The sequence below is a fragment of the Molothrus aeneus genome, chromosome 3 (genome assembly GCF_037042795.1).
Source record: "Molothrus aeneus isolate 106 chromosome 3, BPBGC_Maene_1.0, whole genome shotgun sequence".
NCBI lineage: Eukaryota > Metazoa > Chordata > Aves > Passeriformes > Icteridae > Molothrus > Molothrus aeneus.
The window spans coordinates 112073984-112101753 of record NC_089648.1 but is presented as its reverse complement, the minus strand read 5'-3'; the positions used below and the strand labels follow the sequence as shown (position 1 = coordinate 112101753).

At 50.1% G+C, this 27770-nt stretch overlaps 1 protein-coding gene across 1 annotated transcript in view; it reads right to left on the bottom strand.

Moving 5' to 3' along the window:
- Positions 1-2392: 2392 nt before the first annotated feature.
- The window catches only part of EPHX2 (epoxide hydrolase 2), a 33231-nt gene continuing 7853 nt past the window's right edge, over positions 2393-27770 (bottom strand). Inside the window, exons 4-19 of the mRNA XM_066547646.1 lie at positions 25442-25635; positions 23035-23157; positions 22076-22144; positions 20202-20297; positions 18975-19053; positions 17500-17534; positions 16773-16799; positions 15477-15562; positions 15163-15274; positions 14523-14597; positions 12809-12854; positions 11583-11685; positions 11358-11427; positions 7762-7842; positions 4085-4143; positions 2393-2785 (exon numbers count right to left, since the gene is read on the bottom strand). Coding sequence (XP_066403743.1) covers positions 2701-2785; positions 4085-4143; positions 7762-7842; positions 11358-11427; positions 11583-11685; positions 12809-12854; positions 14523-14597; positions 15163-15274; positions 15477-15562; positions 16773-16799; positions 17500-17534; positions 18975-19053; positions 20202-20297; positions 22076-22144; positions 23035-23157; positions 25442-25635 — 1340 coding nt within the window. The 3' untranslated portion in view covers positions 2393-2700. The remainder of the gene's footprint in view (positions 2786-4084; positions 4144-7761; positions 7843-11357; positions 11428-11582; positions 11686-12808; positions 12855-14522; positions 14598-15162; positions 15275-15476; positions 15563-16772; positions 16800-17499; positions 17535-18974; positions 19054-20201; positions 20298-22075; positions 22145-23034; positions 23158-25441; positions 25636-27770) is intronic.

Here is a 27770-nt window from a genome sequence, read left to right as displayed (position 1 = left end):
TTTACGGAATTCTTTGGGGATTTTTTGGGGGGGGGGATTTTTTTTTTTAATTTTTGGGGAATTTTTTTTGAATTTTGGGGGCAATTTTTGGGGAACTTTTTTGGGAAATATTTGGGGAATTTTTGGGGGAATTTTGGGGGAATTTTGGGGGAATTTTGGGGAATTTTGGGGGAATTTTTTGGGAATTCTTTGGGGCATTTTTGGGAATTCTTTGGCCTCAGGATGTTTGGGGCTTTCTGTGGTTTCCAAGCATTCCAAGGAACAGAAAATCGCTTTAAAAATCCCGAATTTTATTTTTCCATGTTTGCAACGGAATAAGGAACAGAATGAACGGGGAGTCCTCGATGAGTGATTATTAATTATCGATTATTAATTATCGATTATTAATTATCGATTATTAATTATCAATTATTAATTCGTGATTAGTAATCATTATTAATTATCGATTATTAATTATTGAGTGTTAATTTTAATTATCGATTATTAATTATCAATTATTAATTCTTGATTAGTAATCATTGATTACTAATTATCGATTCTTAATTATCAGTTATTAATTCTTGATTAGTAATCATTATAAATTATCGATTATTAATTATTGATTGTAAATTTTAATTATCGATTATTAATTATCAATTATTAATTCTTGACTAGTAATTATCAATTACTAATTCTTGATTAGTAATCATTGGTTATTAATTATCGATTCTTATTTTTAATTATTAATTCTCGATTATTGATTATTAATTATCAATTATTAATTCTTGACTAGTAATTATCAATTATTAATTTTTGATTAGTAATCATTGGTTATTATTTATCCATTATTAATTGTAATTATTAATTCTCGATTATTGATTATTGGTTATTAATTATCAATTATTAATTCTTGATCGTTAATCCTTGATTATTAAGCAATAAAGCGAGAGATTCTCATTAATGAATGATTGGTCATTAATTGTTAGGAATTCATTTCCTGGATTCTTCAAAGTTGGGAATTCCAGGGGAAAATTCCCAGAAATTCCAGGGGAAATTCCTGCTGAAAATCCGGAATTTTGGGGAATTTTTGGGAATTTTTGGGAATTTTGGGGGAATTTTTTTTGATTTTTATTGAGAAATTTTTGGGGATTTTTTGAGGATTTTTGAGGAATTTTGGGGGAATGTTTTGGATAATTTTGGAATTTTGGGGAATTTTTTGGGGAATTTTAGGGAAATTTTTGGGATGTTTTTGGGAAAAAATTTTGGGGAATTTTTTGGAATTTTTTGCTGAATTTTTGCGAATTTTTGGAGAATTTTGGGAATTTTTAGGGGATTTTTGGGGAATTTTTTTTTGAATTTTTGGGGAAAAATTCCCACAAATTCCAGGGCAAAATTCCTGCTAAAGGAATGTTTGGGGGGGGATTTTTTGAGAGTTTTTTGGGAATTTTTGGGGGAATTTTTTGGAGATTTTTCAGAATTTTTGGGGAATTTTTGCAGGATTTTTGGAGATAATTTTGGGGAATTTTGGGGGGAATTTTAGGGAATTTTGGGGAATTTTTTGGAATTTTGGGGGGATTTTTTTATTTTTATTGAGAAATTTTTGGGGATTTTTTGAGGATTTTTGAGGAATTTTGGGGGAATGTTTTGGAAAATTTTGGAATTTTGGGGAATTTTTTGGGGAATTTTAGGGAAATTTTTGGGATGTTTTTGGGAAAAAATTTTGGGGAATTTTTTGGAATTTTTTGCTGAATTTTTGCGAATTTTTGGAGAATTTTGGGGATTTTTGGAGAATTTTTGGGGAATTTTTTTTTTGAATTTTTGGGGAAAAATTCCCACAAATTCCAGGGCAAAATTCCTGCTAAAGGAATTTTTGGGGGGGGATTTTTTGAGAGTTTTTTGGGAATTTTTGGGGGAATTTTTTGGAGATTTTTCAGAATTTTTGGGGAATTTTTGCAGGATTTTTGGAGATAATTTTGGGGAATTTCTGGGGGAATTTTAGGGAATTTTGGGGGATTTTTGGGAATGTTTTTGGGAAAAAATTTTGGGGAATTTTTTGGAATTTTTTGCTGAATTTTTGAGAATTTGTGGAGAATTTTGGGAATTTTTAGGGGATTTTTGGAGACATTTTTGGAGAATTTTTGGGGAATTTTTTTTTGAATTTTTGGGGAAAAATTCCCACAAATTCCAGGGCAAAATTCCTGCTAAAGGAATTTTTGGGGGGGATTTTTTGAGAGTTTTTTGGGAATTTTTTGGGAATTTTTTGGGAATTTTTGGGGGAATTTTTTGGGAATTTTTCAGAATTTTTGGGGAATTTTTGCAGGATTTTTGGAGATAATTTTGGGGAATTTTGGGGGGTTTTTGGGAATGTTTTTGGGAAAAAAATTTGGGGAATTTTTTGGAATTTTTTGCTGAATTTTTGCGAATTTGTGGAGAATTTGGGGAATTTTTAGGGGATTTTTGGTGAAATTTTTCAGAATTTTTAGGAATTTTTGGAGAATTTTTTTTTTTGAATTTTTGGGGAAAAATTCCCACAAATTCCAGGGCGAAATTCCTGCTAAAGGAATTTTTGGGGGGGATTTTTTGAGAGTTTTTTGGGAATTTTTTGGGAATTTTTCGGAATTTTTGGGGGAATTTTTCGGGAATTTTTGGGGGGAAAATTCCCAGAAATTCCAGGGAAATTTTCCTGCTGAAATCCCGGAATTCCTGGGGGAAAATTCCGGCTCAGAGTTTGGAATTCCCGGGCAGGGGCGGCTCCGGGGGGAGATTTCCCAACCAATGCAGGAGGATCCGGTTCAGCTCCAGCGGCCTGGGGGACACAGAACGACGGCATCACCGCGGGAATTGGGGGAATTTTGGGAATTTTGGGGAAAATTTTTGGGGAATTTTTAGGAATTTTTTGGGAATTTTTGGGGGGGATTTTTTGGAGATTTTTGGAAAAATTTTGGGGATTTTTTTTTTTTGATTTGTTGGGAATTTTTGGGGTAATTTTGGAGGGATTTTTTGCAGAAATTTGGGGAATTTTGGGGGATTTTTTTTGGGGAACATTGAGGGAATTTTTGGAGAAATTTTTGGGATTTTTGAGAATTATTTGGGATTTTTTTGAGGAATTGGTTGGGAATTTTTTGGAAATTTTTTTGATATTTTTGAGGATTTTTAGGAATTTGGGGGTATTTTTTGGGAAATTTTGGGGCATTTTTGGGGATTTTTTTTGGGAATTTTTTGGGGAATTTTTGGGAATTTGGGGGAATTTTTGCAGGATTTTTTGGGAATTTTGGGGAATTTTTTGCAGAATTTTTGGGAATTTTGGGGCAATTTTTTGGGAAATTTTGGGGAATTTTTTGGAGATTTTTGGGAATTTTTAAAGAATTTTTGGGGGATTTTTGGGAATTTTTGGGGGAATTTTTGGGGGAATTTTTGGGGGAATTTTTGGGGGAATTTTTCAGGATTTTTGTGAATTCTGGTATTTGGGGAATTCGGGATTTTTTGGGATTCAGGAATTTTGGGGAATCCTGGGCATATTTCGGCTGCTGGATTCCAGAATTTGGGAATTCCATGATTGGGGAATTTTGGGAATTCCGGGATTTGGGAACTTTGGGAATTCTGGGATTGGGGAACTTTGGAATTCCGGGATTGGAGAATTTGGGGAATTTGGGGAATTCTGGGCTTTGGGAATTTGGGGAATTTTGGGAATTCTGGGAATTCCGGGCTTTGGGAATGTGGGGAATTTGGGGAATTTGGGGAATTTTGGGATTTGGGAATTTGGGGAATTTGGGGAATTTGGGGAATTTGGGGAATTTTGGGATTTGGGGAATTTGGGGAATTTTGGGAATTTTGGGAATTTTGGGAATTCCGGGCTTTGGGAATTTGGGGAATTTGGGGAATTTGGGGAATTTTGGGAATTTTGGGAATTTTGGGAATTCCGGGCTTTGGGAATTCCGGGCTTTGGGAATTTGGGGAATTTTGGGATTTGGGAATTTGGGGAATTTGGGGAATTTGGGGAATTTTGGGAATTCCGGGCTTTGGGAATTTGGGGAATTTGGGGAATTTGGGGAATTTGGGGAATTTGGGGAATTTTGGGAATCCCGGCTGTTCCGTGTGTCCCCACCTGTCCATCTGTGTCCAGTGCCCGCACTCCTGGATGTGGCCGCGCTGCAGCCTCGGGATCTGCGCCGGGAGGGGCCCGGATGGAGCCGGAACCTTCCAGAACCTTCCGGAACCTTCCGGGACCTTCCGGAACCTTCCCACCATTCCCGCCATTCCCACGGCAACAGAAATTCCCCCATTCCTCCCCATTTCCCCCAGGGTTTTCCTGGATTTTCCAGGAATTTCCCAAGATTTTCCCCAAGATTTTCCCTGGATTTTTCCCAATTGTTTCCCGTATTTTTCCCATTTTTTCCCCCAGGTTTTTCCTGGATTATTTCCCAGATTTTTTTTTTACTTTTCCCCGATTTTTTTCCCAGATTTCCTCCAGATTTTTCCCGGATTTTCCAAGAATTTTCCCAGATTTTCCCCCTGGATTTTCCCCCAGATTTGTCTCAGATTTTTCCTGGATTCTTTCCCAGATTTCCCCTGGGTTTTTCCCATATTTTTCCCACTTTTCCCCCCAGATTTCTCCCATATTTTTCCTGTATTTTTCCCACATTTCCCGCAGATTTTTCCTGTATTTTTCCCATTTTATCCCCATTTTTTTCCTATTTTTTCCCAGATTTTCCCCAGATTTTTTCCCAAATTTTTCCTAATTTTCCCCCATGTATTTCCCATGTTTTTCCCAATTTTTCCCCATATTTTTCCCTTTTTTCCCGTGTTTCCCCCCAGATTTCTCCCACATTTTTCCTGTATTTTTCCCAATTTTTCTCCTTTTTTTTTCCCCATTTCTTTTCCAATTTTTTCCCCATATTTCGCCCAGATTTTTCCCAGATTTTTCCTGGATTATTTCCCAGATTTCCCCTGGGTTTTTCCCATTTTTTCCCTTTTTTTCCCCATTTTTTCCCCCAGATTTCCCCTGGATTTTTCCCCCAAGTTTTTCCTGTATTTTCCCATTTTTTCCTATTTTTTCCCCCACATTTTCCCTGGGATTTTTCCCAATTTTTCCCATTTATTTCCCATTTTTCCCCCAGAATTTCTCCCTTTTTCCCTGTATTTTTCCCCATATTTTCCCCCAGATTTCCCCCAGGTTTTTCCTGTATTTTTCCCAATTTTTCCCCATTTTTCCCTATTTTTTCCCCATTCTTTCCCCTTTTTTTCCCCATTTTTTCCCCGTATTTTTCCCATATTTTTCCTAATTTTCCCCCATGTTTTTCCCAATTTTCCCGTATTTTTCCCATTTTTTCCCATTGTTTTCCTATTTATTTCCCAGATTTTTCCCCTGATTTTTCCCATTTTTTTCACCCTTTTTTCCCCCATTTATTTTCCATTTTTTCCGAGATTTCCCCCAGATTTTTCCCAGATTTTCCAAGAATTTTCCCCCAGATTTCCCCCAGATTTCTCCCAGATTTTTCCTGTATTTTTCCCAGATTTCCCGCAGATTTTTCCTGTATTTTTCCCATTTTATCCCCATTTTTTTCCTATTTTTTCTCAGTTTTTCCCCAGATTTTTTCCCAAATTTTTCCTGGATTTTTCCCATAATTTTCCCATTTTTCCCCCAGTTTTCCCCCAGGTTTTTCCTGTATTTTTCCTCATTTTACCCCATTTTTTCCCTATTTTTTTCCCAGATTCCCCCCAGCTTTCCCCTGATTTTTCCCATTCTTTCCCTTTTTTTTCCCTTTTTTTCCCCCCATTTTTTCCCAATATTTTTCCCATCTTTTTCCCATGTTTTTCCTCATTTTCCCCCATGTTTTTCCCAAGTTTTCCCCATATTTTTCCCCGTATTTTTCCCATTTTCCCCCTGTATTTTTCCTGTATTTTTCCCACATTTCCCCCAGGTTTTTCCTGTATTTTTCCCCTTTTTTCCCCATTTTTTTTCCAATTTTTTCCCAGCTTTCCCCCAGATTTTTCCCAGATTTTCCAAGAATGTTCCAAGATTTTCTCAGATTTTTCCCCTGGATTTTCCCCTGGATTTTCCCCCAGATTTTTCCCGGATTCTTTCACAGATTTTTCCCAATTTCCCCCCAGATTTCTCCCACATTTTTCCTGTATTTTTCCCAATTTTTTCCCCTTTTTTTTCCCCATTTCTTTTCCAATTTTTTCCCCACATTTCGTCAGATTTTTCCCAGATTTTTCCTGGATTATTTCCCAGATTTTCCCCAGATTTTTCCCAATTGTTTCCCGGATTTTTCCCATTTTTTTCCCAGATTTTCTCCCAGATTTTCCCTGTATTTTTCCCCGTATTTTCCCCCAGGTTTTTCCTGTATTTTTCCCATTCTTTCCCCGATTTCCCCCAATTTTTTCCCATTTTTTTCCCATTTATTTTCCTATTTTCGTTCCCAGATTTCCCCCAAATTTTTCCCAATTGTTTCCTGGATTTTTCCCATTTTTCCCCAGATTCTCCTCAATTTTTCCCACATTTTCTCCCATTTTTTCCCTGGATTTTCCCCCAGATTTGCCCCAGGTTTTTCCTGTATTTTTCCTCATTTTACCCCATTTTTTCTCCATTTTTTCCCAGTATTTTTCCCATTTTTTCCCATATTTTTCCTAATTTTCCCCCATGTATTTCCCATGTTTTTCCCGGATTTTCCCCATTTTTTCCCTGATTTTTCCCATTTTTTCCCCCAGATTTCCCCCAGATTTTTCCTATATTTTTCCCCTATTTCCCCCAGGTTTTTCCTGTATTTTTCCTCATTTTACCCCATTTTTTCCCTATTTTTTTCCCAGATTCCCCCCAATTTTTCCCATTCTTTCCCTTTTTTTTCCCAGTATTTTCCCCAATTTTTCCCACTTTTTCCCAAATTTTCCCATTTTTCTCCCCAAATTTTCCCATTTTTTCCCCATTTTTCCCCAGTGTTTCCCCAATTTTTTCCCATATTTCCCCATTTTTTCCCATTTTTCTGCCCGTATTTTTCCCATTTTTTTCCCCGTATTTTTCCTGGTTTTTTCCCATATTTTCCCCATCTTTTCCCCATAGTTTTCCCATTTTCCCCCAATGTTTCCTCATTTTTTCCCCAATTTTTCCCTTTTTTTCCCGTATTTTCCGAATTTCTTCCCCATTTTTCCCCATTTTTTCCCCATATTTTTCCCCCATTTTCCCCCCAATTTTCCCCCAATGTTTCCCCATTTTTCCCCAATGTTTCCCCAATTTTTTCCCAGATTTTCCCCAATTTTTTCCTTTTTTTCCCCCAATTTTTTCCCGTATTTTCCCCATTTTTCCCCCAATTTTCCCCCAATTTTCCCCCATTTTCCCCCCAATTTTCCCCATTTTTCCCCCATTTTCCCCCCATTTTTCCCCCAATTTTTCCCCATTTTTCCCCCAATTTTTCCCAATTTTTCCCCCATTTTTCCCCCAATTTTCCCCAATATTTTTCCCCCATTTTCCCCCCATTTTCCCCCCAATTTTTCCCCATATTTTTCCCCCATTTTTCCCCCAATTTTTCCCCATATTTTTCCCCATTTTTCCCCCATTTTCCCCCATTTTCCCCCCAATTTTTCCCCCATTTTTCCTCCAATTTTTCCCAATTTTCCCCCCATTTTTCCCCCATTTTTCCCCCATTTCCCCCCCATATTTTCCCCCATTTTTCCCAATTTTCCCCCCATTTTTCCCCCATTTTTCCCCCATTTCCCCCCCATATTTTCCCCCATTTTTCCCCATTTTTCCCCCATTTTCCCCCGTTTTTCCCCATTTTTCCTCACCCACGTCTCCATGCCTTTGCTCAGGCCGGGTTTCAGCACCGGATCCTCCCCGGCCGTCACCATCAGCGCCGGGATCGGGATCTGCCCCGGGGACCAACCGGAATTGGGGATCCAGGGGGGATTTGGGGGATCCCAGAGGGGGAAAAATGGGATCTGGGGGATCCTGAGGGGATCTGGGGGATCCTGAGGGGATCTGGGGGGTTCTGAGGGGATTTGGGGGGTTCTGAGGGGATTTGGGGGATCCCGGGAGGATTTGGGGGATCCAGGGGGGATTTGGGGGATCCTGAGGGGATTTGGGGGATCCAGGGGGGATTTGGGGGGTCCCAGAGGGGATTTGGGGGATCCAGGGGGGATTTGGGGGATCTTGACAGGATCCAGGGAAGATTTCAGGGATCCCAGAGGGGAAAAAATGGGATCTGGGGGATCCTGAGGGGATTTGGGGGGGTCCCAGAGGGGAAAAAAATGGGATTTAGGGGATCCTGAGGGGATTTGAGGGATCCTGAGGGGATTTGGGGGATCCTGAGGGGATCTGGGGGATCCTGAGGGGATTTGGGGGGTCCTGGGGGAATTTGGGGGATCCTGAGGGGATCCAGGGAAGATTTCGGGGATCCCAGAGGGGAAAAAATGGGATCTGGGGGATCCAGAGGGGATTTGGGGGATCCAGGGGGGATTTGGGGGATCCCAGAGGGGATTTGGGGGATCCAGGGGGGATTTGGGGGATCCCAGAGGGGATTTGGGGGATCCAGAGGGGATTTGGGGGATCCTGAGGGGATTTGGGGGATCCTCGGAGGATTTGGGGGATCCAGAGGGGATCCAGGGAAGATTTTGGGGATCCCAGAGGGGAAAAATGGGATCTGGGGGGTCCTGAGGGGATTTGGGGGATCCTGAGGGGATTTGGGGGATCCTGAGGGGATTTGGGGGGTCCTGAGGGGATCCAGGGAAGATTTCAGGGATCCCAGAGGGGAAAAAATGGGATCTGGGGGATCCAGAGGGGATTTGGGGGATCCTGAGGGGATTTGGGGGATCCAGGGGGGATTTGGGGGATCCCGGGAGGATTTGGGGGGTCCTGAGGGGATTTGGGGGATCCCAGGAGGATTTGGGGGATCCTGAGGGGATTTGGGGGATCTTGACAGGATCCAGGGAAGATTTCGGGGATCCCAGAGGGGAAAAAATGGGATCTGGGGGATCCAGAGGGGATTTGGGGGATCCAGGGGGGATTTGGGGGGTCCCAGAGGGGAAAAAAATGGGATTTAGGGGATCCTGAGGGGATTTGGGGGATCCTGAGGGGATTTGGGGGATCCCGGGAGGATTTGGGGGATCCTGAGGGGATTTGGGGGATCCTGAGGGGATCTGGGGGATCCTGAGGGGATTTGGGGGATCCCGGGAGGATTTGGGGGATCCTGAGGGGATTTGGGGGATCCAGGGGGGATTTGGGGGGTCCCAGAGGGGATTTGGGGGATCCAGGGGGGATTTGGGGGATCTTGACAGGATCCAGGGAAGATTTCAGGGATCCCAGAGGGGAAAAAATGGGATTGGGGGGATCCTGAGGGGATTTGGGGGATCCAGGGGAGATCCAGATGGGATTGGGGGGATCCAGAGGGGATCTGGGGGGATCCTGAGGTGAAGATTTGGATTTGGGGGATCCAGGAGGGACAAATGGGATGTGGCTGATCCAAAGTGGATCCAGAGGGGATCTGGGGGGATCCTGAGGGTGAAAAATTGGATTTGGGGGATCCAACAGGATGTGGATGATCCAAAGTGGATCCAGAGGGGATCTGGGGGATCTGGTCAGGATTCCGAGGGGGGAAATGGGGGTTGGGGGATCCAGAGGGGATCCAGGCGGGACTGGGGGGATCCAGGCAGGATTCGGAGCAGGATTCAAATCGGGAGCGGGATCAGGACTGGGGTCGGGATCAGGATTGGGATCAGGATTGGGATCAGGATTGGGATGGGGATCGGGTCAGGATCAGGGTCAGGGATCCTTTTGGGCTGGGGATTGGGGTCACTCCTCACTGTCCAGGCCCTGGCGCTCAGGGATCAGGGCTGGGATCAGTTTGGGGATGGGGATGGGTTTGGGATCCTGTTCAGGGATCATTTTTGGGATCGGGTTCTCCCCTCACTGTGCGTCCCCCGGCGCTCAGGGCCCAGCTCAGGGATCAGGATTGGGATGAGGATTGGGATCATTTCGGGACAGGGATCAGGATTGGAATCAGTTTTGGGATGTGGATGGGTTCAGGATCAGGTTCAGGGATCATTTTGGGACAGGGATCGGGGCCATGATCAGGGCCGGGATCAGGATTGGGATCAGGACTGGGGATGGGGATGGGTTCAGGATCGTGCTCAGGGATCAATTTTGGGCAGTGGATCTGGTTCATTCCGCACCGTCTGGCCCCTGGCGCTCAGGGATCAGGGCTGGGATCAGGGCTGGGATCAGGGCTGGGATCAGTTTGGGATCATTTTTGGGACAGGGATGGGTTCAGGATCAGGTTTAGGGATCATTTTTGGGACGGGGATCGGGTCCAGGATCAGGCTCAGGGATCATTTTGGGCAGTGGATCGGGTTCATTCTGCACCGTCTGGCCCCTGGCGCTCAGGGCCCAGCTCAGGGCCCAGCTCAGGGATCAGGGCTGGGATCATTTTGGGATCATTTTTGGGACAAGGATCAGTTCAGGATCAGGTCAGGGATCATTTTTGGGATGAGGATCGGGTTCTCCCCTCACCGTGCAGCCCCCGGCGCTCAGGGCCCAGCTCAGGGATCAGGGCTGGGATCAGGATTGGGATCAAGGCCAAGATCAGGATTGGGATCAGTTTGGGATGGGGATCAGTTCGGGATCGTGTTCAGGGATCATTTGGGGATGGGGATGGGTTTGGGATCCTGTTCAGGGATCATTTTTGGGATCGGGTTCTCCCCTCACCGTGCGGCCCCTGGCGCTCAGGGCCCAGCTCAGGGATCAGGGCTGGGATCATTTTTGGGACAGGGATCAGGTTCAGGGATCATTTTTGGGATGGGGTTCACTCTGCACCGTCCTGCCCCTGGCACTCAGGGATCAGGGCCAGGATCAGGATTGGGATGGGGATTGGGATCATTTTTGGGATGTGGATGGGTTCGGGATGGGTTCAGGGATCATTTTTGGGATGTGGATGGGTTCGGGATGGGTTCAGGGATCATTTTTGGGACAGGGATTGGTTCAGGGATCATTTTTGGGATAGGGATGGGTTTGGGATCAGTTCAGGGATCATTTTTGGGATGTGGATGGGTTCGGGATGGGTTCAGGGATCGTTTTTGGGATCAGGTTCTCCCCTCACCGTGCGGCCCCCGGCGCTCAGGGCCCAGCTCAGGGATCAGGATTGGGATCAGGATTGGGACAGGGATCAGTTCAGGGATCATTTTTGGGATGGGGATGGGTTCAGGGATCATTTTTGGGATGGGGATGGGTTCAGGATCAGGTTCAGGGATCATTTTTGGGACAGGGATGGGTTCAGGGATCATTTTTGGGATGGGGATGGGTTCGGGATCAGTTCAGGGATCGTTTTTGGGATGTGGATGGGTTCGGGATGGGTTCAGGGATCGTTTTTGGGATCGGGTTCTCCCCTCACCGTGCGGCCCCCGGCGCTCAGGGCCCAGCTCCAGTTCTCCCTCATGTTCCGGTACCAGTTCAGGGCCCCCCTGGGAACGCCCGCAATGAGCCCGGGGCGGATCCCGGGGGATGATCCCAGGGTAGGGATCCCGGGGGATCCCGGGGCGGATCCCGGGGGATGATCCCAGGGTAGGGATCCCAGGGGATCCCGGGGGATGATCCCGGGGCGGATCCCGGCTCTCACCTGAAGCCGGCCTTGCGGAACTGCCGCGTGTAGTGCTCCAGCACGGCCGGGGGCAGCAGGCGGCTCTCGGGGGGATCCTCGGGGAGCCCCGCCAGGAGCCCCCCTGCAAACAGAGGGATCCCCCAGATCCCAAGGGATCTCCACAGGGCCCTCAGGATCCCACTGGGATTCCCAAGGATTCCCCCGTTCCCAGGGGATTCCCCAAATCTCAGAGGATCCCCCCCCACCGCCAGATCCCAAAGGATCCTCCCATTTCCCAGGAATCCCCCAAATCCAGCAGGATCCCCCACATTCCCAGAGGATTCCCCCATTCCCAGAGGAACCCCCTAATCCCAGAATCCCCCATTTCCAGAGGAAACCCCAAATCCCACAGGATCCCCGGGATCTGGGGATCCCCAATCCCACAGGATCCCCCATATCCCAGAGGATCCCCCACTCCTGGCATCCCCCAAATCCCAAGGGATCCCCAGATCCCGGGGATCTCCATTCCCGCGGGATACCCAATCCCAGAATCCCCCATTCCCAAGATCCCCAAATCCCAGGGGACACCCCCCCATTCCCAAGGGATCCCCCAAATCCGAGGATCCCCCTCAAATCCCAGAAGATCCCCCAATCCCAGAAAATCTCTCACATCTCAGGGGATTCCCCATTCCTGGAATCCCCCAAATCCCACAGGATCCCCAATCCCAGGGGATCCGCCATTCCCAGAATCCCCCATTCCCATGGGATCCCCCATTCTCAGAGGATCCCCAATCCCAGAATCCCATAAATCCCACAGGATCCCCAATCCCAGAATCCTCCATTCCCAGGGGATCCCCAATTCCTGGCATCCCCTGAATCCCACAGAATTCTCAAATCCCAGGGGATCCCCAATCCCAGAATCCTCCATTCCCAGGGGACCCCCTCCCCCCCATTCCCAAGGGATCCCCCAAATCCCAGAATCTCCCCCAAATCCTGGGGGATCCCCCATTCCCACAGGATCCCCCAAATCCCAGGGTCCCCCTCAAATCCCACAAGATCCCCCAATCCCAGAGGATCTCTCAAATCTCAGGGGATCCCCCAAAATCCCACAGGATCCCCCATTCCCAGGGGACCCCCAATCCCAGAATCTCCCATTCCCAGGGGATCCCCCCATTCCCAGGGGATCCCCCGATCCCAGGGATCCCCCCCCATTCCCAGGGGATCCCCCCCGATCCCAGGGATCCCGGTGTTCCCGGATTCCCGACCTCTCTCCCGGACGCGCCGCAAGTCGAGGTTCACCAGGAGCCGATCCTGCGGGATCAGGGGATCAAACCCCAGGAATTCCCACGTCCCAAGGGATTGGGGAACGCCGGGGGACAGATCCCAGAAACCCCAGGAATTCCAGGGGATCCCGGGAAAACAACGGGATCGGGGGGTGGTCCCGGAGCGAGGGATCCCATTGGATGCTCCAAAGGCACTCTGGGGTTTCCCATTCCTTCGGGATCCCAGTCCAGCCCCTCGGCAGATCCCGATCCCGATCCCACCCTGATCCCAGTCCTGATCCTGATCCTGATCCTGATCCTGATCCTGATCCCAATTCCAGTCTCAATCCCGATCCCAATCCCAATTCTTGTCCTGATCCCAACCCTGATCCCCAATCCAAACCTTGATCCCGATCCTGATCCCAACCCCATCCCATTCCCCATCCTGATCCCGATCCCAATCCTACTCCAAATCCCGTTCTTAATCCAAACCCCAATCCCGATCCCATTCCCAACCCAACCCCAACCCCAACCCCAATCCATGCCCAATCCCATTCCCGTTCTCAATCCTGATCCCCAACGTGATCCCAATCCCAATCCCAATCCCAACCCTGATCCCCAATCCCATCCCAATCTTGATCCTGTCCCTCAACCCAAACCCGATCCCCAATCCCAATCCCGATCCCAATCCCGATCCAAATTCCATTCCTAATCCCCAACCTGATCCCAACTCCAATCCCGATCCCAATCCTGATCCCATCCCAATCCCAATGGAAATCCCATTCCCAACCTCAATCCCAATCCCAATTCCAATCCCAATCCTGATCCTGTCCCTCAACCTAATCCTGATCCCCAATCCCGATCCCCAATCCTGATCCAAATTCCATTCCCGATCCCATCCCCAATCCCAATCCTCGTCCTGATCCCAACTCCAATCCCATCCCAATCCGAATGGAAATCCCATTCCCGACCCCAATCCCGATCCAATCCCAATCTTGATCCTGTCCCTCCCCCGATCCCACTCCCATCCCCAACCCCAACCCCAATGCCGATCCCAATCCCAATGGAAATCCCAATCCCGACCTCAATCCCAATCCCAACCCTGATTCCAATCCCAATCTTGATCCCAACCCCAATCTCGATCCCATCCCAATCCAACCCCATCCCAATCCCAACCCCAATCCCACACCCGACCTCAATCCCAATCCCCAACCCCAATCCCGATCCAATCCCAATCCCAATGGAAATCCCATTCCTGACCTCAATCCCAATCCCATTCCCGATCCCAAATCCCAATCCCATCCCAATCTTGATCCTGGCCTTCAACCCAATCCTGATCTCCATTCCCAATCCCATCCCCAATCTCGATCCTGATCCCGAATCCCAGATCCCAATCCCCAATCCCCAATCCCAATCCCGAATCCCAGATCCCAATCCCCGATCCCGATCCCAATCCCCGATCCCAATCCCATTCCCGATCCCAAATCCCGATCCCAATCCCATCCCCGATCCTGATCCTGTCCTTCAACCCAATCCTGATCCTCAATCCTGATCCCCAATCCCGATCCTGATCCCAATCCCAACCCCAATCCCGGTCCCAAATCCCAGATCCCGTTCCCAATCCCGATCCCATTCCCGGTCCTCAATCCCGATCCCATTCCCGGTCCTCAATCCCGATCCCCAATCCCGGATCCCGAATCCCGGATCCCGTGATCACCTCGGGCCGGGAGGATCGGATCAGGATCTTGAGGGTCCTCCCGATGTCCTTCTCCAGCTCCGCCTCCGCCACGCCCTAAAGCACCGGGAAAAACCCCAAAAACACCAGGATCGACCCCAAAAACAAAACCTGAGATCGGAGCCGGGATTGGGATTCAGGGATGTGGGATTTTGGATTCGGGATCAGGGATTTGGGGATTTTTTTGGGATTCAGGATTTGGGATCTGGGATTTGGGATCAGGAATTTGGGGATTTTGGGGGTTTAAGGATTTGGAGTTTAGGGATTTGGGATTTTTTGGGATTCAGGATTTGGGGTTTAGGATCAGGGATTTGGGATTTTTTGGGAGTCGGGATTTGGGATCTGGGATTTGGGATCAGGAATTTGGGGATTTTTTGGGATTTAGGATTTGGGATCTGGGATTTGGGATCAGGAATTTGGGGATTTCTTGGGATTCAGGATCTGGGGTTTAGGATCAGGGATTTGGGATTTTTTGGGATTTGGGGTTTGGGGTTTAGGATCAGGGATTTGGGGATTTTTTGGGGTTCAGGATTTGGGGTTTGGGATGAGGGATTTGGGATTTTTTGGGGTTCGGGATGAGGGATTTGGGGATTTTCTGGGGGTTCAGGATTGGGGCTCTCACGGGCTCCTGGAAGTAGAGCTGGTAATCGAATTCCGGGATGTGGCTCAGCCTCTCCATGACATCGGAGTCGGGGTCGGGCGGCCGGAACGGGGTGTTCAGAACGGCCACGGCCCTACAACAAACACCCGGGCAGGAAAATTATTCGGGATTCTGGGATGCCGGGAATTCCAGGAATTCCCGGGACTTTCTTTTTTTTTTTTGGGATTTCTTTTGATTTTTTTTTATTATTTTTTGGGAGTTTCTTTTGGGGTTTTTTTTATTTTTTTGGGATTTTTTTGGGGTTTTTTTGGGGGTTTTTGAGGTCCCGGCCTCACCGGATGCGCTCGGGGTAGAACAGAGCCAGGTTCCAGGCCATGGCCCCGCCCCAGTCGTGGCCAACCAGGATCACCTGCGGGATTCCCTGCGGAGAGGAGACAAATCCCAAAAATCCCCCCAAAAAAATCCCCCGAGATCCCCGAAGGCGCAGACACCAAAAATGCCAAATCCCAGAAAACCCAGATCCCGAAAATCCCAAATCCCCAAAAATCGCAGATCCCAAACCCCAAAAATCCCAAAACCCCCTGAAATCCCCAAAGTCACAGACACCAAAAATGCCAGATCCCGAAAACCCAAATCCCCAAAAATCGCAAAGCCCAAATCCCAGAAATCCCGAACCACCCAAAGGACAAACGCCAAATCCTAAACCCCAAAACCCCAAATCCCAATTCCAAATCCCAAAAAATCCCAAAAAATCCCCAAAAATCCCCCAAGTCCCGATCCCAAAAATCCCCAAATCTCAAAGCTCAGATCCCAAATCCCAAATATCCCAAATATCCCAAATCCAAATCCCCAAAAATCCCCAAAAATCCTCAAAATCCCAAAAATCCCCTAAAGTCACAGATGCCAAAAATCCCAAACCCCAAAACCCAGATACCCAATCCCAAATCCCAAAAAAGCCAAATCCCAAAAATTCCAAATCCCGAAAAACCCAAATCCCAAAAAATCACAGATCCCAAATCCCCAAATCCAGCCAAACCCATCAAATCCCAAACGCCAAATCCTAAAGCCCAAAATCCCAAATCCCAAAAATTCCAAATCCCAAAAAATCCCCAAAAATCCCCAAAATCCAGATGCCAAATCCCAAATCCCAAAAATCACAAATCCCAAAAGTCCCAAACCCCCCAAATCCCAAACACCAAATCCTAAAGCCCAAAACCCCAAATCCCAATTCCAAATCCCAAAAAATCCCAAAAAATCCCAAAAAATCCCCAAAAATTCCCAAAATCCCCAAAGTCGCAGATCCCAAAAATCCCCAAATCCCCAACCCCAGATCCCCAATCCCATATCCTGAAAAATCTGAAAAATCCCAAAAATCCCAATTCCAAATCCCCTAAATCCCCAAAAATCCCCAAAATCCCAAATCCTAAACCCCAAATCCCAAATCCAAATCCCCAAAATCCCCAAACATCCCCAAAAATCCCCAAAAATCCCCAAAAATCCCCAAAAACCCCAAATCCTAAACCCCAAATCCCAATTCCAAATCCCCAAAATCCCCAAAAATCCCCAAAAATCCCAAACCCCAAAATCCCAGATCCCAAACCCCAAAATCCCCAAAAATCCCAAATCCTCACCAGTTTATCCAGGAAAGTGATGAAATCCTGGGAAAAGGACGGGACCGGGATCAGTGGGGTCGGGATTGGGATCAGTGGGGTCAATGGGATCAGGCCCCGTTGGGTTGGGATCATTGGGGTCAGATTGGGATCACTGGGATCAACGGGATCGGATCGGGATCAGTGGGGTCAATGGGATTGGGATCAATGGGATCGGGATCAATGGGATTGGGATCAGGCCCCATTGGGATTGGGATCAATGGGGTCAGATTGGGATCACTGGGATTGGGATCACATCGGGATCGGGATCATTGGGATCGGGATCAGGCCCCGTTGGGATCGGGATCATTGGGATCAGATCCCATTAGGATTGGGATCAGCGGGATCGGGATCAGGATCAGATTGGGATCAGTGGGGCCAATGGGATCAGATTGGGATCATTTGGATTGGGATCACATTGGGACTGGGATCAGCGGGATCAGATCCCATTAGGATTGGGATCGGCGGGATCGGGATCAGGATCCGAGTGGGATCAGATTGGGATTGGGATCAGCAGGATCAGGGTCAGATCCCATCAGGATTGGGATCAGTGGAATTGGGATCAGACCCCATTGGGATCACTGGGATCAGATTGGGGTCATTGGGATCATTTGGATCCCCTTGGGATTGGCCCCTCCCAGCCCTGGAATTCCCAAATTCCCCAAAATTCCCCAAATTCCCCAAATTTCCCCAATCCCACCCCGCTCACCTTGCAGATCTGTTCCTGGGAATATTCCGAGATCTCTGCCGAGAGAAAATTCCCACAGTTTCTTTTCCATGAAATTTTTTCCAGGAATCTTTTCCCCGTTTTTTCCCCCCCAAATTTTTTTCTCCCCCCAATTTTTTTTTCCAGGATTTTTTCCCAGTTTTTTCCCGGCCATTATCAATTCAATTCCCATTGTTTTTAATTCCCATTGTTATCAATTCCCATTGTTATTAACTCCCATTGTTATTAGCTCCCATTTTTATCAATTCCTGCCATTATCAATTCCCGCCGTTCATTATCAATTCAATTCCCATTGTTATCAATTCCCTTCCTGCCATTCGTTATCAATTCCCATTGTTATCAATTCCCATTGTTATCAATTCCCGCCACTCGTTATCAATTCCCATTGTTATCAATTCCATTCCCGCCATTTGTCATCAATTCAATTCCCACCGTTATCAATTCCCATTGTTATCAGTTCCATTCCCGCCGTTCGTTATCAATTCCATTCCCATTGTTATCAATTCCATTCCCATTGTTATCAATTCCCATTGTTATCAATTCCCATTGTTATCAATTCCATTCCCATTGTTATCAATTCCCGCCGTTATCAATTCAATTCCCACCATTATCAATTCCCATTGTTATCAATTCAATTCCTGCCGTTATCAATTCCCATTGTCATCAGTTCCCGCCATTCATTATCAATTCAATTCCCATTGTTATCAGTTCCCGCCATTATCAATTCAATTCCTGCCGTTATCAATTCCCATTGTTATCAATTCAATTCCCATTGTTATCAGTTCCCTTCCCGCCGTTCGTTATCAATTCAATTCCCATTGTTATCAATTCCATTCCCATTGTTATCAATTCCCTTCCTGCTGTTATCAATTCCCATTGTTATCAATTCCCGCCATTTGTTATCAATTCCCGCCATTGGTTATCAAGTCCCCCCCTTGGTTATCAAGTCCCTCCATTGGTTATCAATTCCCGCCATTGTTATCAGTTCCCCTCCCGCCATTGGTTATCAATTCCCGCCATTGTTATCAGTTCCCGCCCGTTGGTTACCAATTCTGCCTTTGGTTATCAGTTCCCGCCATTGTTATCAGTTCCCCTCCCGCCGTTGGTTATCAGCAGTTCCCCCCCGTTGGTTATCAGCAGTTCCCCCCGTTGGTTATCAGCAGTTCCCCCCCCCATTGGTTATCAGCAGTTTCCCGCTGTTGTTTATCAGCAGTTTCCCCCCGTTGGTTATCAGCAGTTCCCCCCCGTTGGTTATCAGCAGTTCCCCCCATTGGTTATCAGCAGTTCCCGCTGTTGGTTATCAGCAGTTTCCCGCTGTTGGTTATCAGCAGTTTCCCGCTGTTGGTTATCAGCAGTTCCCCCCATTGTTTATCAGCAGTTCCCCCCCGTTGGTTATCAGCAGTTCCCCCCCCCCCCCGCTGTGGGTTATCTGTCCCGCTGCAGTTCCGGTCTCTCACCGTGGGGGGCGCTGCTGTCCCCGTACCCTTTCATGTCCAGGGCGAGCACGCGGAACCCGGCCCGGGCCAGGGGCACCATCTGGGGGGGGGGGACACCCCACAGCCTTGGAGGGGGAGGGGGCAGCGCCCTGGGATCCCCCCCAGATCCCACCTGATCCCCAGGATCCCCACAGCCTTGGAGGGGGGAGCGCCTGATCCCAGGATCCCACCCCAGATCCCGCCCGATCCCGGCACACCCCGCCCGATCCCCGGGATCCCCACAGGTCCCACCTGATCCCCGGGATCCCCGCACACCCCGCCCGATCCCCGGGATCCCCACAGCCTTGGAGGGGGGAGCGCCCGATCCCTGGGATCCCCCACATCCCACCCAATCCCCAGGATCCCCGCACATCCCACCCGATCCCTGGGATCCCCCACATCCCGCCCAATCCCCAGGATCCCTGCACATCCCCCAGGATCCCCGCACACCCCGCCCGATCCCTGGGATCCCCGCACACCCCGCCCGATCCCTGGGATCCCCAGGATCCCCCCAGATCCCACCCGATCCCCAGGATCCCCGCGCACCCCACCCAATTCCCGGGATCCCACCCGATCCCTGGGATCCCGCACACCCTGCCTGATCCCCGGCATTCCCAGCACAGCCTGGGCAGTCCCCGGGATTCCCCCAGATCCCGCCTGATCCCCGGGATCCCCCACACCCTGCCTGACCCCCAGGATCCCCCCAGATCCCACCCAATCCGTGGCATTCCTGGCACACCCTGCCCAATCCCGGGATCCCCCGCACCCCGCCCGATCCTCGGGATCCCACCCGATCCCCGGCATTCCCCACACATCCCAGCCAATCCCCGGAATCCCCGCACACCCTGCCCAATCCCCGGGATCCCCGCCCGATCCCGGGATCCCCCACACCCTGGACAATCCCCAGGAACCCGCACATCCCAGCCGATCCCCTGGGATCCCCCCAGATCCTGCCCGATCCCTGGCATTCCTGGCACACCCCGGCCGATCCCCGGGATCCCGCCCGATCCCCGGGATCCCAGCACACCCCACCTGATCCCAGGGATCCCCGCGCGCCCCGGCCGATCCCCGGGGATCCCACCCAATCCCCGGGATCCCACCCGCTCCCCGGGATCCCAGCACACCCCACCTGATCCCAGGGATCCCCGCGCACCCCGGCCGATCCCCGGGGATCCCGGGACCGTTTTGGGACGGGCTCTGGGTGCTGACCTGGAAGCGCCAGGAGAGCCAGCACTCGGGGAAGCCGTGGCACAGGCAGAGGGCGGGGCCCCGGCCCAGCTCCGCAAAGTGCAGCCGCACCCCGGGCTGGGGAGAACAGAAATGGGAATAAAAACCATGGGAATCCTGCGGGGAGCCGGGAAAATGCGGGAACGGACATTCCAGCCCTGCCCGGGATGAGGGAAAATGCGGGAACGGACATTCCAGCCCTGCCCGGGATGAGGAAAATGCGGGAACGGACATTCCAGCCCTTCCTGGATCCAGGAAAATGCGGGAACGGACATTCCAGCCCTGCCCGGGATGAGGAAAATGCGGGAACAGACATTCCAGCCCTTCCTGGAGCCGGGAAAATGCGGGAACGGACATTCCAGCCCTTCCCAGAGGGGTGAGGAAAATGCGGGAACGGACATTCCAGCCCTTCCCGGATCTGGGAAAATGCGGGAACGGACATTCCAGCCCTTCCCGGATCTGGGAAAATGCGGGAACGGACATTCCAGCCCTTCCTGGAGGAGCGGGGAAAATGCGGGAACGGACATTCCAGCCCTTCCTGGATCCAGGAAAATGCGGGAACAGACATTCCAGCCCTGCCCAGGATGAGGAAAATGCGGGAACGGACATTCCAGCCCTTCCCAGGGTGAGGGAAAATGCGGGAACGGACATTCCAGCCCTGCCCAGGATGAGGAAAATGCGGGAACGGACATTCCAGCCCTGCCCAGGATGAGGAAAATGCGGGAACGGACATTCCAGCCCTTCCCAGAGGGGTGAGGGAAATGCAGGAATGGACATTCCAGCCCTGCCCGGAGCGCTAAATGATCCCAAGGTCGGAAATCCCGGCCATGCCCGAGATTCCGGCCATTCCCACCCATTCCCAGAAGATCCCACCCATTCCCAGAAGTTCCCAGCCATTCCCAGATGATCCCAACCTTGATTCCCAGATGCCAGAAGATCCCAGCCTGGGATTCCCAGCCATTTCCAGAAGTTCCCACCCATTCCCAGAAGATTCCGGCCATTCCCAGAAGATCCCAGCCTGGAATCCCACCCATTCCCAGAAGATTCCCAGAAGATCCCAGCCTGGGATTCCCAGCCATTCCCAGAAGATCCCAGCCATTCCCAGAAGATCCCAGCCTGGAATCCCACCCATTCCCAGAAGATCCCGGCCATTCCCCATTCCCAGAGGATCCCACCCATTCTCAGAAGATCCCAGCCTTGAATTCTGCCCATTCCCAAGATTCCAGCCTGGAATCCGAACCCAATCCCAGATTCCAGAATATTCCAGCCTTGAATCCCAACCATTCCCAGAAGAGCCAAGGCATTCCCAGAAGATCCCACCCATTCCCCATTCCCAGAGGATCCCAACTTTGATTCCCCGATCCCGGAAGTTCCCAGCCCAGAATTCCACCCATTCCCAGATCCCAGAAGATCCCAGCCTGTGATTCCACCCATTTCCAGAAGATCCCATCCATTCCCAGAAAAACCCAGCCTGGAATCCCGGCCATTCCCAGAGGTTCCCACCCATACCCAGAAGATTCCCCCCATTCCCAGAAGATCCCAGAAGATCCCAGCCTGGGATTCCCCCCATTTCCAGAAGTTCCCAGCCATTCCCAGAAGATCCCACTCATTCCCCATTCCCAGAAGATCCCAACCTCGATTCCCATATCCCAGAAGATCCCAAATCCCAGCGGATCCCAGCCCGGAATCCCAAATCCCAGAAAATCCTAGAAAATCCCAAATCCCAGCAGATCCAGGCCTGGATTCCCCAATCCCCGCGGATCCCAGAAGATCCCAAATCCCAGTGGATCCCAGAGGATCCCAATCCCGGCGGATCCCAGGCCGTGTTCCCGGGTTCCGTTCCCGCTGTTCCGTACCCGGATCCGGACGAATCCGTGCGCGACCTCGTCGGGAGCCACCGGCTCCAGATCCTCCACGCCCAGCAGCTGCCGGGATTCGGGGATTTTTGGGATTGGGGATTTGGGATCGGGGGTTTGGGATTTGGGAATCAGGGATTTGGGATCGGGGGTTTGGGATTTGGGGATCGGGGATTGGGGGTTTGGGGATTTGGGATTGGGATCGGGGATCGGGAATTTGGGATTTGGGGATTTGGGATTTGGGGGTTTGGGATCGGGATCGGGAATTTGGGATTTGGGGATTTGGGATCGGGGATTTGGGGATTTTTGGGATTTGGGGATCTTTGGGATTTGGGATCAGGGATTTGGGATTTGGGGATTTTTGGGATCAAGGATTTGGGGATTTTGGGGAATTGGGATCAGGGATTTGGGGGTTTTTGGGATTTGGGGATTTTTGGGATTTGGGAATTTTTGGGATTTGGGGATTTTTGGGATCGGGTATTTGGGGATTTTAGGTTTAAGATTTGGGATTCAGGGTTTGGGATCTCAGTTTTGGGATTTGGGATCAGGGATTTTGGATCATGGATTTGGGATCAGGGATTTGGGGATTTTGGGGATTTGGTGGATTTGGGGGATTTGGAGATTTGGGGATTTTTGGGATCAGGGATTTGGGGATTTGTGGGATTTGAGATTGGGGGTTTGGGGATTTTTGGGATTTGGGATCAGGGATTTGGGGATTTTGGGGATCTGGGATTTTGGATTTGGGATTTTTTGGGGATTCTGGAGCTTGGATTTTTTGGGATCTGGGATTCGGGAATTTTTTCGGGATTCGGGGATTTTGGGGATCAGGGTCTCCTCCCAGCCCATCCCCTGCAGCTCCACCACCCCAGGCCCATCTCCCCCCACGGGACCCCAGGGAATTTCCCACGGCCGGACCCCAGCAGGCCCCGGGATCGGGAATTCCGGGGTTTTTCCCGTGCCTGGATCCCGGTGATCTCCTGCAGCTCCCCCAGGGCCGTCCCCGTGTCCCGCACCAGCACGGCGGCCGCGCCCAGCGCCCGCGCCGCCTCCACGGCCGCCTCCCGCGCCTCCACGAAAACCACCTGGGGAACAACCCAAAAAAAAAACCACCCAAAAAAAACCCCAAAAAACGGGAATTTCGGGATTCTGGTGGTGGCATCTCCGCGGCTTCACATTCCCGGGAACACCCAAGGATTCAACCACGGATTCGTGGGATTGGACAATTCCAAATTTTCTGGGTTTTTGGGATTGTGGAGGCATCTCCCGGAGCTTCACATTCCCAGGAATATCCAAGGATTCATCCAAGGATTCGTGGGATTGGAAAATTCCAAATTTTTTTGATTTTTGGGATTGTGGTGGCATCTCCCAGGGCTTCACATTCCCGGGAATATCCAAGGATTCAACCACGGATTCGTGGGATTGGACAATTCCAAATTTTCTGGGTTTTTGGGATTGTGGTGGCATCTCCCGGAGCTTCACATTCCCGGGAATATCCAAGGATTCAACCACGGATTTGTGGGATTGGAAAATTCCAAATTTTCTCATTTTTTGGGATTGTGGTGGCATCTCCCGGGGCTTCAAATCCCTGGGAACACCCAAGGATTTGGGGGATGGACAATTCCTAATTTTCTGGGTTTTTGGGATTGTGGTGGCATCTCCCAGAGCTTCACATTCCCGGAATATCCAAGGATTCAACCACGGATTTGCGGGATTGGAAAATTCCAAATTTTCTGGGGTTTTGGGATTGTGGTGGCATCTCCCAGGGCAGGGTTTCCCAACTCTGACAACATCCAAGGATTTGGATGATGGAAAATCCCAATTTTTCCAGGATTGTGGTGGCATCTCCTGCAGCTTCCCAACCCCAAGACCATCCAAGGATTCATCCAAGGATTTGAGGGATGGACAATCCTCATTCCCAGATTTTTTTTGGGGATTATGGTGGCATCTCCTGGAGCTTCCCAACCCTGACAACATCCAAGGATTTGGATGATGGAAAATCCCAATTTGCCAGGATTGTGGTGGCATCTCCCAGGGTTTCCCAATCCTCAGAAAATCCCAAGATTTGGGGGATGGACAATCCCCCATTCCCTGGAATTTTTGGGATTGTGGCGGCATCTCCCAGGGCTTCACATTCCCAGGAATATCCAAGGATTCATCCATGGATTCGTGGGATTGGAAAATTCCAAATTTTCTGGGATTTTGGGATTGTGGAGGCATCTCCCAGGGCTTCACATTCCCAGGAATATCCAAGGATTCATCCAAGGATTCGTGGGATTGGAAAATTCCAAATTTTCTCGTTTTTTGGGATTCTGGTGGCATCTCCGGGGGCTTCAAATCCCTGGGAACACCCAAGGATTCATCCAAGGATTTGTGGGATTGGAAAATTCCAAATTTTCTGGGGTTTTGGGATTGTGGTGGCATCTCCCAGGGCAGGGTTTCCCAACCCTGACAACACCCAAGGATTTGGATGATGGAAAATCCCAATTTTCCGGGATTTTGGTGGCATCTCCTGCACCTTCCCAACCCCGAGACCATCCAAGGATTCATCCAAGGATTTGAGGGATGGACAATCCTCATTCCCAGATTTTTTTTTTTGGGATTATGGTGGCATCTCCTGGAGCTTCCCAACCCCGGTACCACCCGAAGACTTGGATGACGGAAAACCCCAAATTTTTGGGATTTTGGTGGCATTTCCCAAGGCTTCCCAACCCCGGTACCACCCAAGGATTTGGATGATGGAAAACCCCAAATTTTCCAGGATTTTGGTGGCATCTCCTGGAGCTTCCCAACCCCGGTACCACCCAAGGATTTGGATGATGGAAAACCCCAAATTTTCGGGGATTTTGGTGCCATCTCCCAAGGCTCCCCAACCGCAAGAACACCCAAGGATTTGGATGACGGAAAACCCCAAATTTTCGGGGATTTTGGTGCCATCTCCCAAGGCTCCCCAACCGCAAGAACACCCAAGGATTTGGATGATGGAAAACCCCAAATTTTCGGGGATTTTGGTGCCATCTCCCGAGGTTTCTCAACCCCAAGAACATCCAAGGATTTGGATGACGGAAACCCCCAAATTTTCGGGGATTTTGGTGCCATCTCCCGAGGTTTCCCGCCCCCGGTACCACCCAAGGATTTGGATGACGGAAAACCCCAAATTTTCGGGGATTTTGGTGCCATCTCCCGAGGTTTCTCAACCCCAAGAACACCCAAGGATTTGGATGACGGAAACCCCCAAATTTTCCGGGATTTTGGTGCCATCTCCCGAGGTTTCCGGCCCCCGGTAGCCCCACCCCGCGCTCCGGGCCATTCCCACCCCTCCGTTCCCGGGATATTTTTGTTCCTCCCCCGGGCGGGCGGTGCCGTCACCTCCTGCGGCGGCGGCGCCCCCAGGGCGCGCAGGGCGCGGGCGAAGGCCTCGGGCTGGGGCTTGGCGGCGCCGATCCGGCAGGATTCCAGCACGGGCCGGAAGCGGCGCCGCAGCCGCTCCTGGAGCGCGGCCCAGAGGCGGCGCCAGGCGGTGTCGTCCAGCCAGGCGTCGGCCAGGACGCACGGCTGCACCCCTGGACAGTGGGCAGGGAACGAACGCGGCGGGAATCGGCACCCCCGGCGACGCCGCCGGCCCCCGCCCGCCGCTCCCGGAATTGCCGGAATTGCCGGAATTGCCTGGTCCGGGTGGCCGCCCTCAGCAGCCGCCGTTCCCAACGTTCCAAACCCGGCATGCCCAACATTCCCGCCATTCCCACCATTCCATTGGCACCGTTCCCAACATCCCCAAGGTTCCAGACCAAACATCTCCAAGGTTTCAGACCCACCATTCCCAACATTCCAAACCCAACATTCCAAACACTCCAAACCAAACATTCCCAGCAATCCATTCCCACCAATCCCAACATTCCCAAGGTTCCCAGACCAAACCTCCCCAAGGTTTCAGACCCAACATTCCCAACATTCCAAACCCAACATTCCCAACACTCCAAACCAAACATTCCCAGCATTCCAAACCCACCAATCCCAACATTCCCAAGGTTCCAGAGCAAACATCTCCAAGGTTTCAGACCCACCATTCCCAACGTTCCATTCCCACCATCCTCAGCATTCCCAATGTTCCATCCCCACATTCCCAACATTCCAAACCCACCATTCCCGCCATCCCATTCCCACCATCCCCAAACATTCCCAAGGTTCCAGACCCACCATCCCCAACACTCCAGACCCACCACATTCCATTCCCACCGTCCCCACCATTCCAAACCCAACATTCCCAACATCCCCAAGGTTTCAGACCCACCATTCCCAGCATTCCAAACCCAGCATTCCCAACATTCCCAAGGTTCCAGACCAAACCTCTCCAAGGTTTCAGACCCAACATCCCCAACATTCCAAACCCGCCATTCCCAACACTCCAAACCAAACATTCCCAGCATTCCAAACCCACCATTCCCAACATTCCCAAGGTTCCCAGACCAAACCTCCCCAAGGTTTCAGACCCAACATTCCCAACATTCCATCCTCACCATCCCCAGCATTCCGAACCCACCAATCCCAACATTCCCAAGGTTCCCACACCAAGCATCTCCAAGGTTTCAGGCCCAGCATTCCCAACATTCTGGACCCACCATTCCCACCATCCCATTCCCACCATTCCCAAACATTCCCAAGGTTCCAGACCCACCATCCCCAACATTCAGGACCCACCAATCCCAACATTCCCAAGGTTCCCACACCAAACATCTCCAAGGTTTCAGACCCAGCATTCCCAACATTCCATCCGCACCATTCCCACCATCCCATTCCCACCATTCCCAAACATCTCCAAGGTTCCAGACCCACCATCCCCAACACTCCAGACCCACCACATTCCATTCCCACCGTTCCCACCCTTCCAAACCCAACATTCCCAACATTCTGACGCCACCATCCCAACATTCCAGACCCAACATTCCCAAGGTTCCAGATGCAAACCTCCCCAAGGTTTCAGACCCAACATCCCCAACATTCTGGACCTACCATTCCCAACATTCCATCCCCAACATTCCCAGCAATCCATTCCCACCGTTCCCAACATTCCCAAGGTTCCAGACCAAACCTCTCCAAGGTATCAGACCCAACATCCCCAACATTCCAAACCCGCCATTCCCAACACTCCAAACCAAACATTCCCAGCATTCCAAACCCAGCATTCCCAACATTCCCAAGGTTCCCAGACCAAACCTCCCCAAGGTTTCAGACCCAACATTCCCAACATTCCATCCCCAACATTCCAAACGTTCCAGACCCACCACATTCCATCCTCACCATCCCCAGCATTCCGAACCCACCAATCCCAACATTCCCAAGGTTCCCACACCAAGCATCTCCAAGGTTTCAGGCCCAGCATTCCCAACATTCTGGACCCACCATTCCCACCATCCCATTCCCACCATTCCCAAACATTCCCAAGGTTCCAGACCCACCATCCCCAACACTCCAGACCCACCACATTCCATTCCCACCATCCCCACCATTCCAAACCCAACATTCCCAACATTCCCAAGGTTTCAGACCCAACATCCCCAACATTCCAAACCCAACATTCCCAACACTCCAAACCAAACATTCCCAGCATTCCAAACCCAGCATTCCCAACATTCCCAAGGTTCCCAGACCAAACCTCTCCAAGGTTTCAGACCCCACGTTCCCAACATTCCATCCCCAC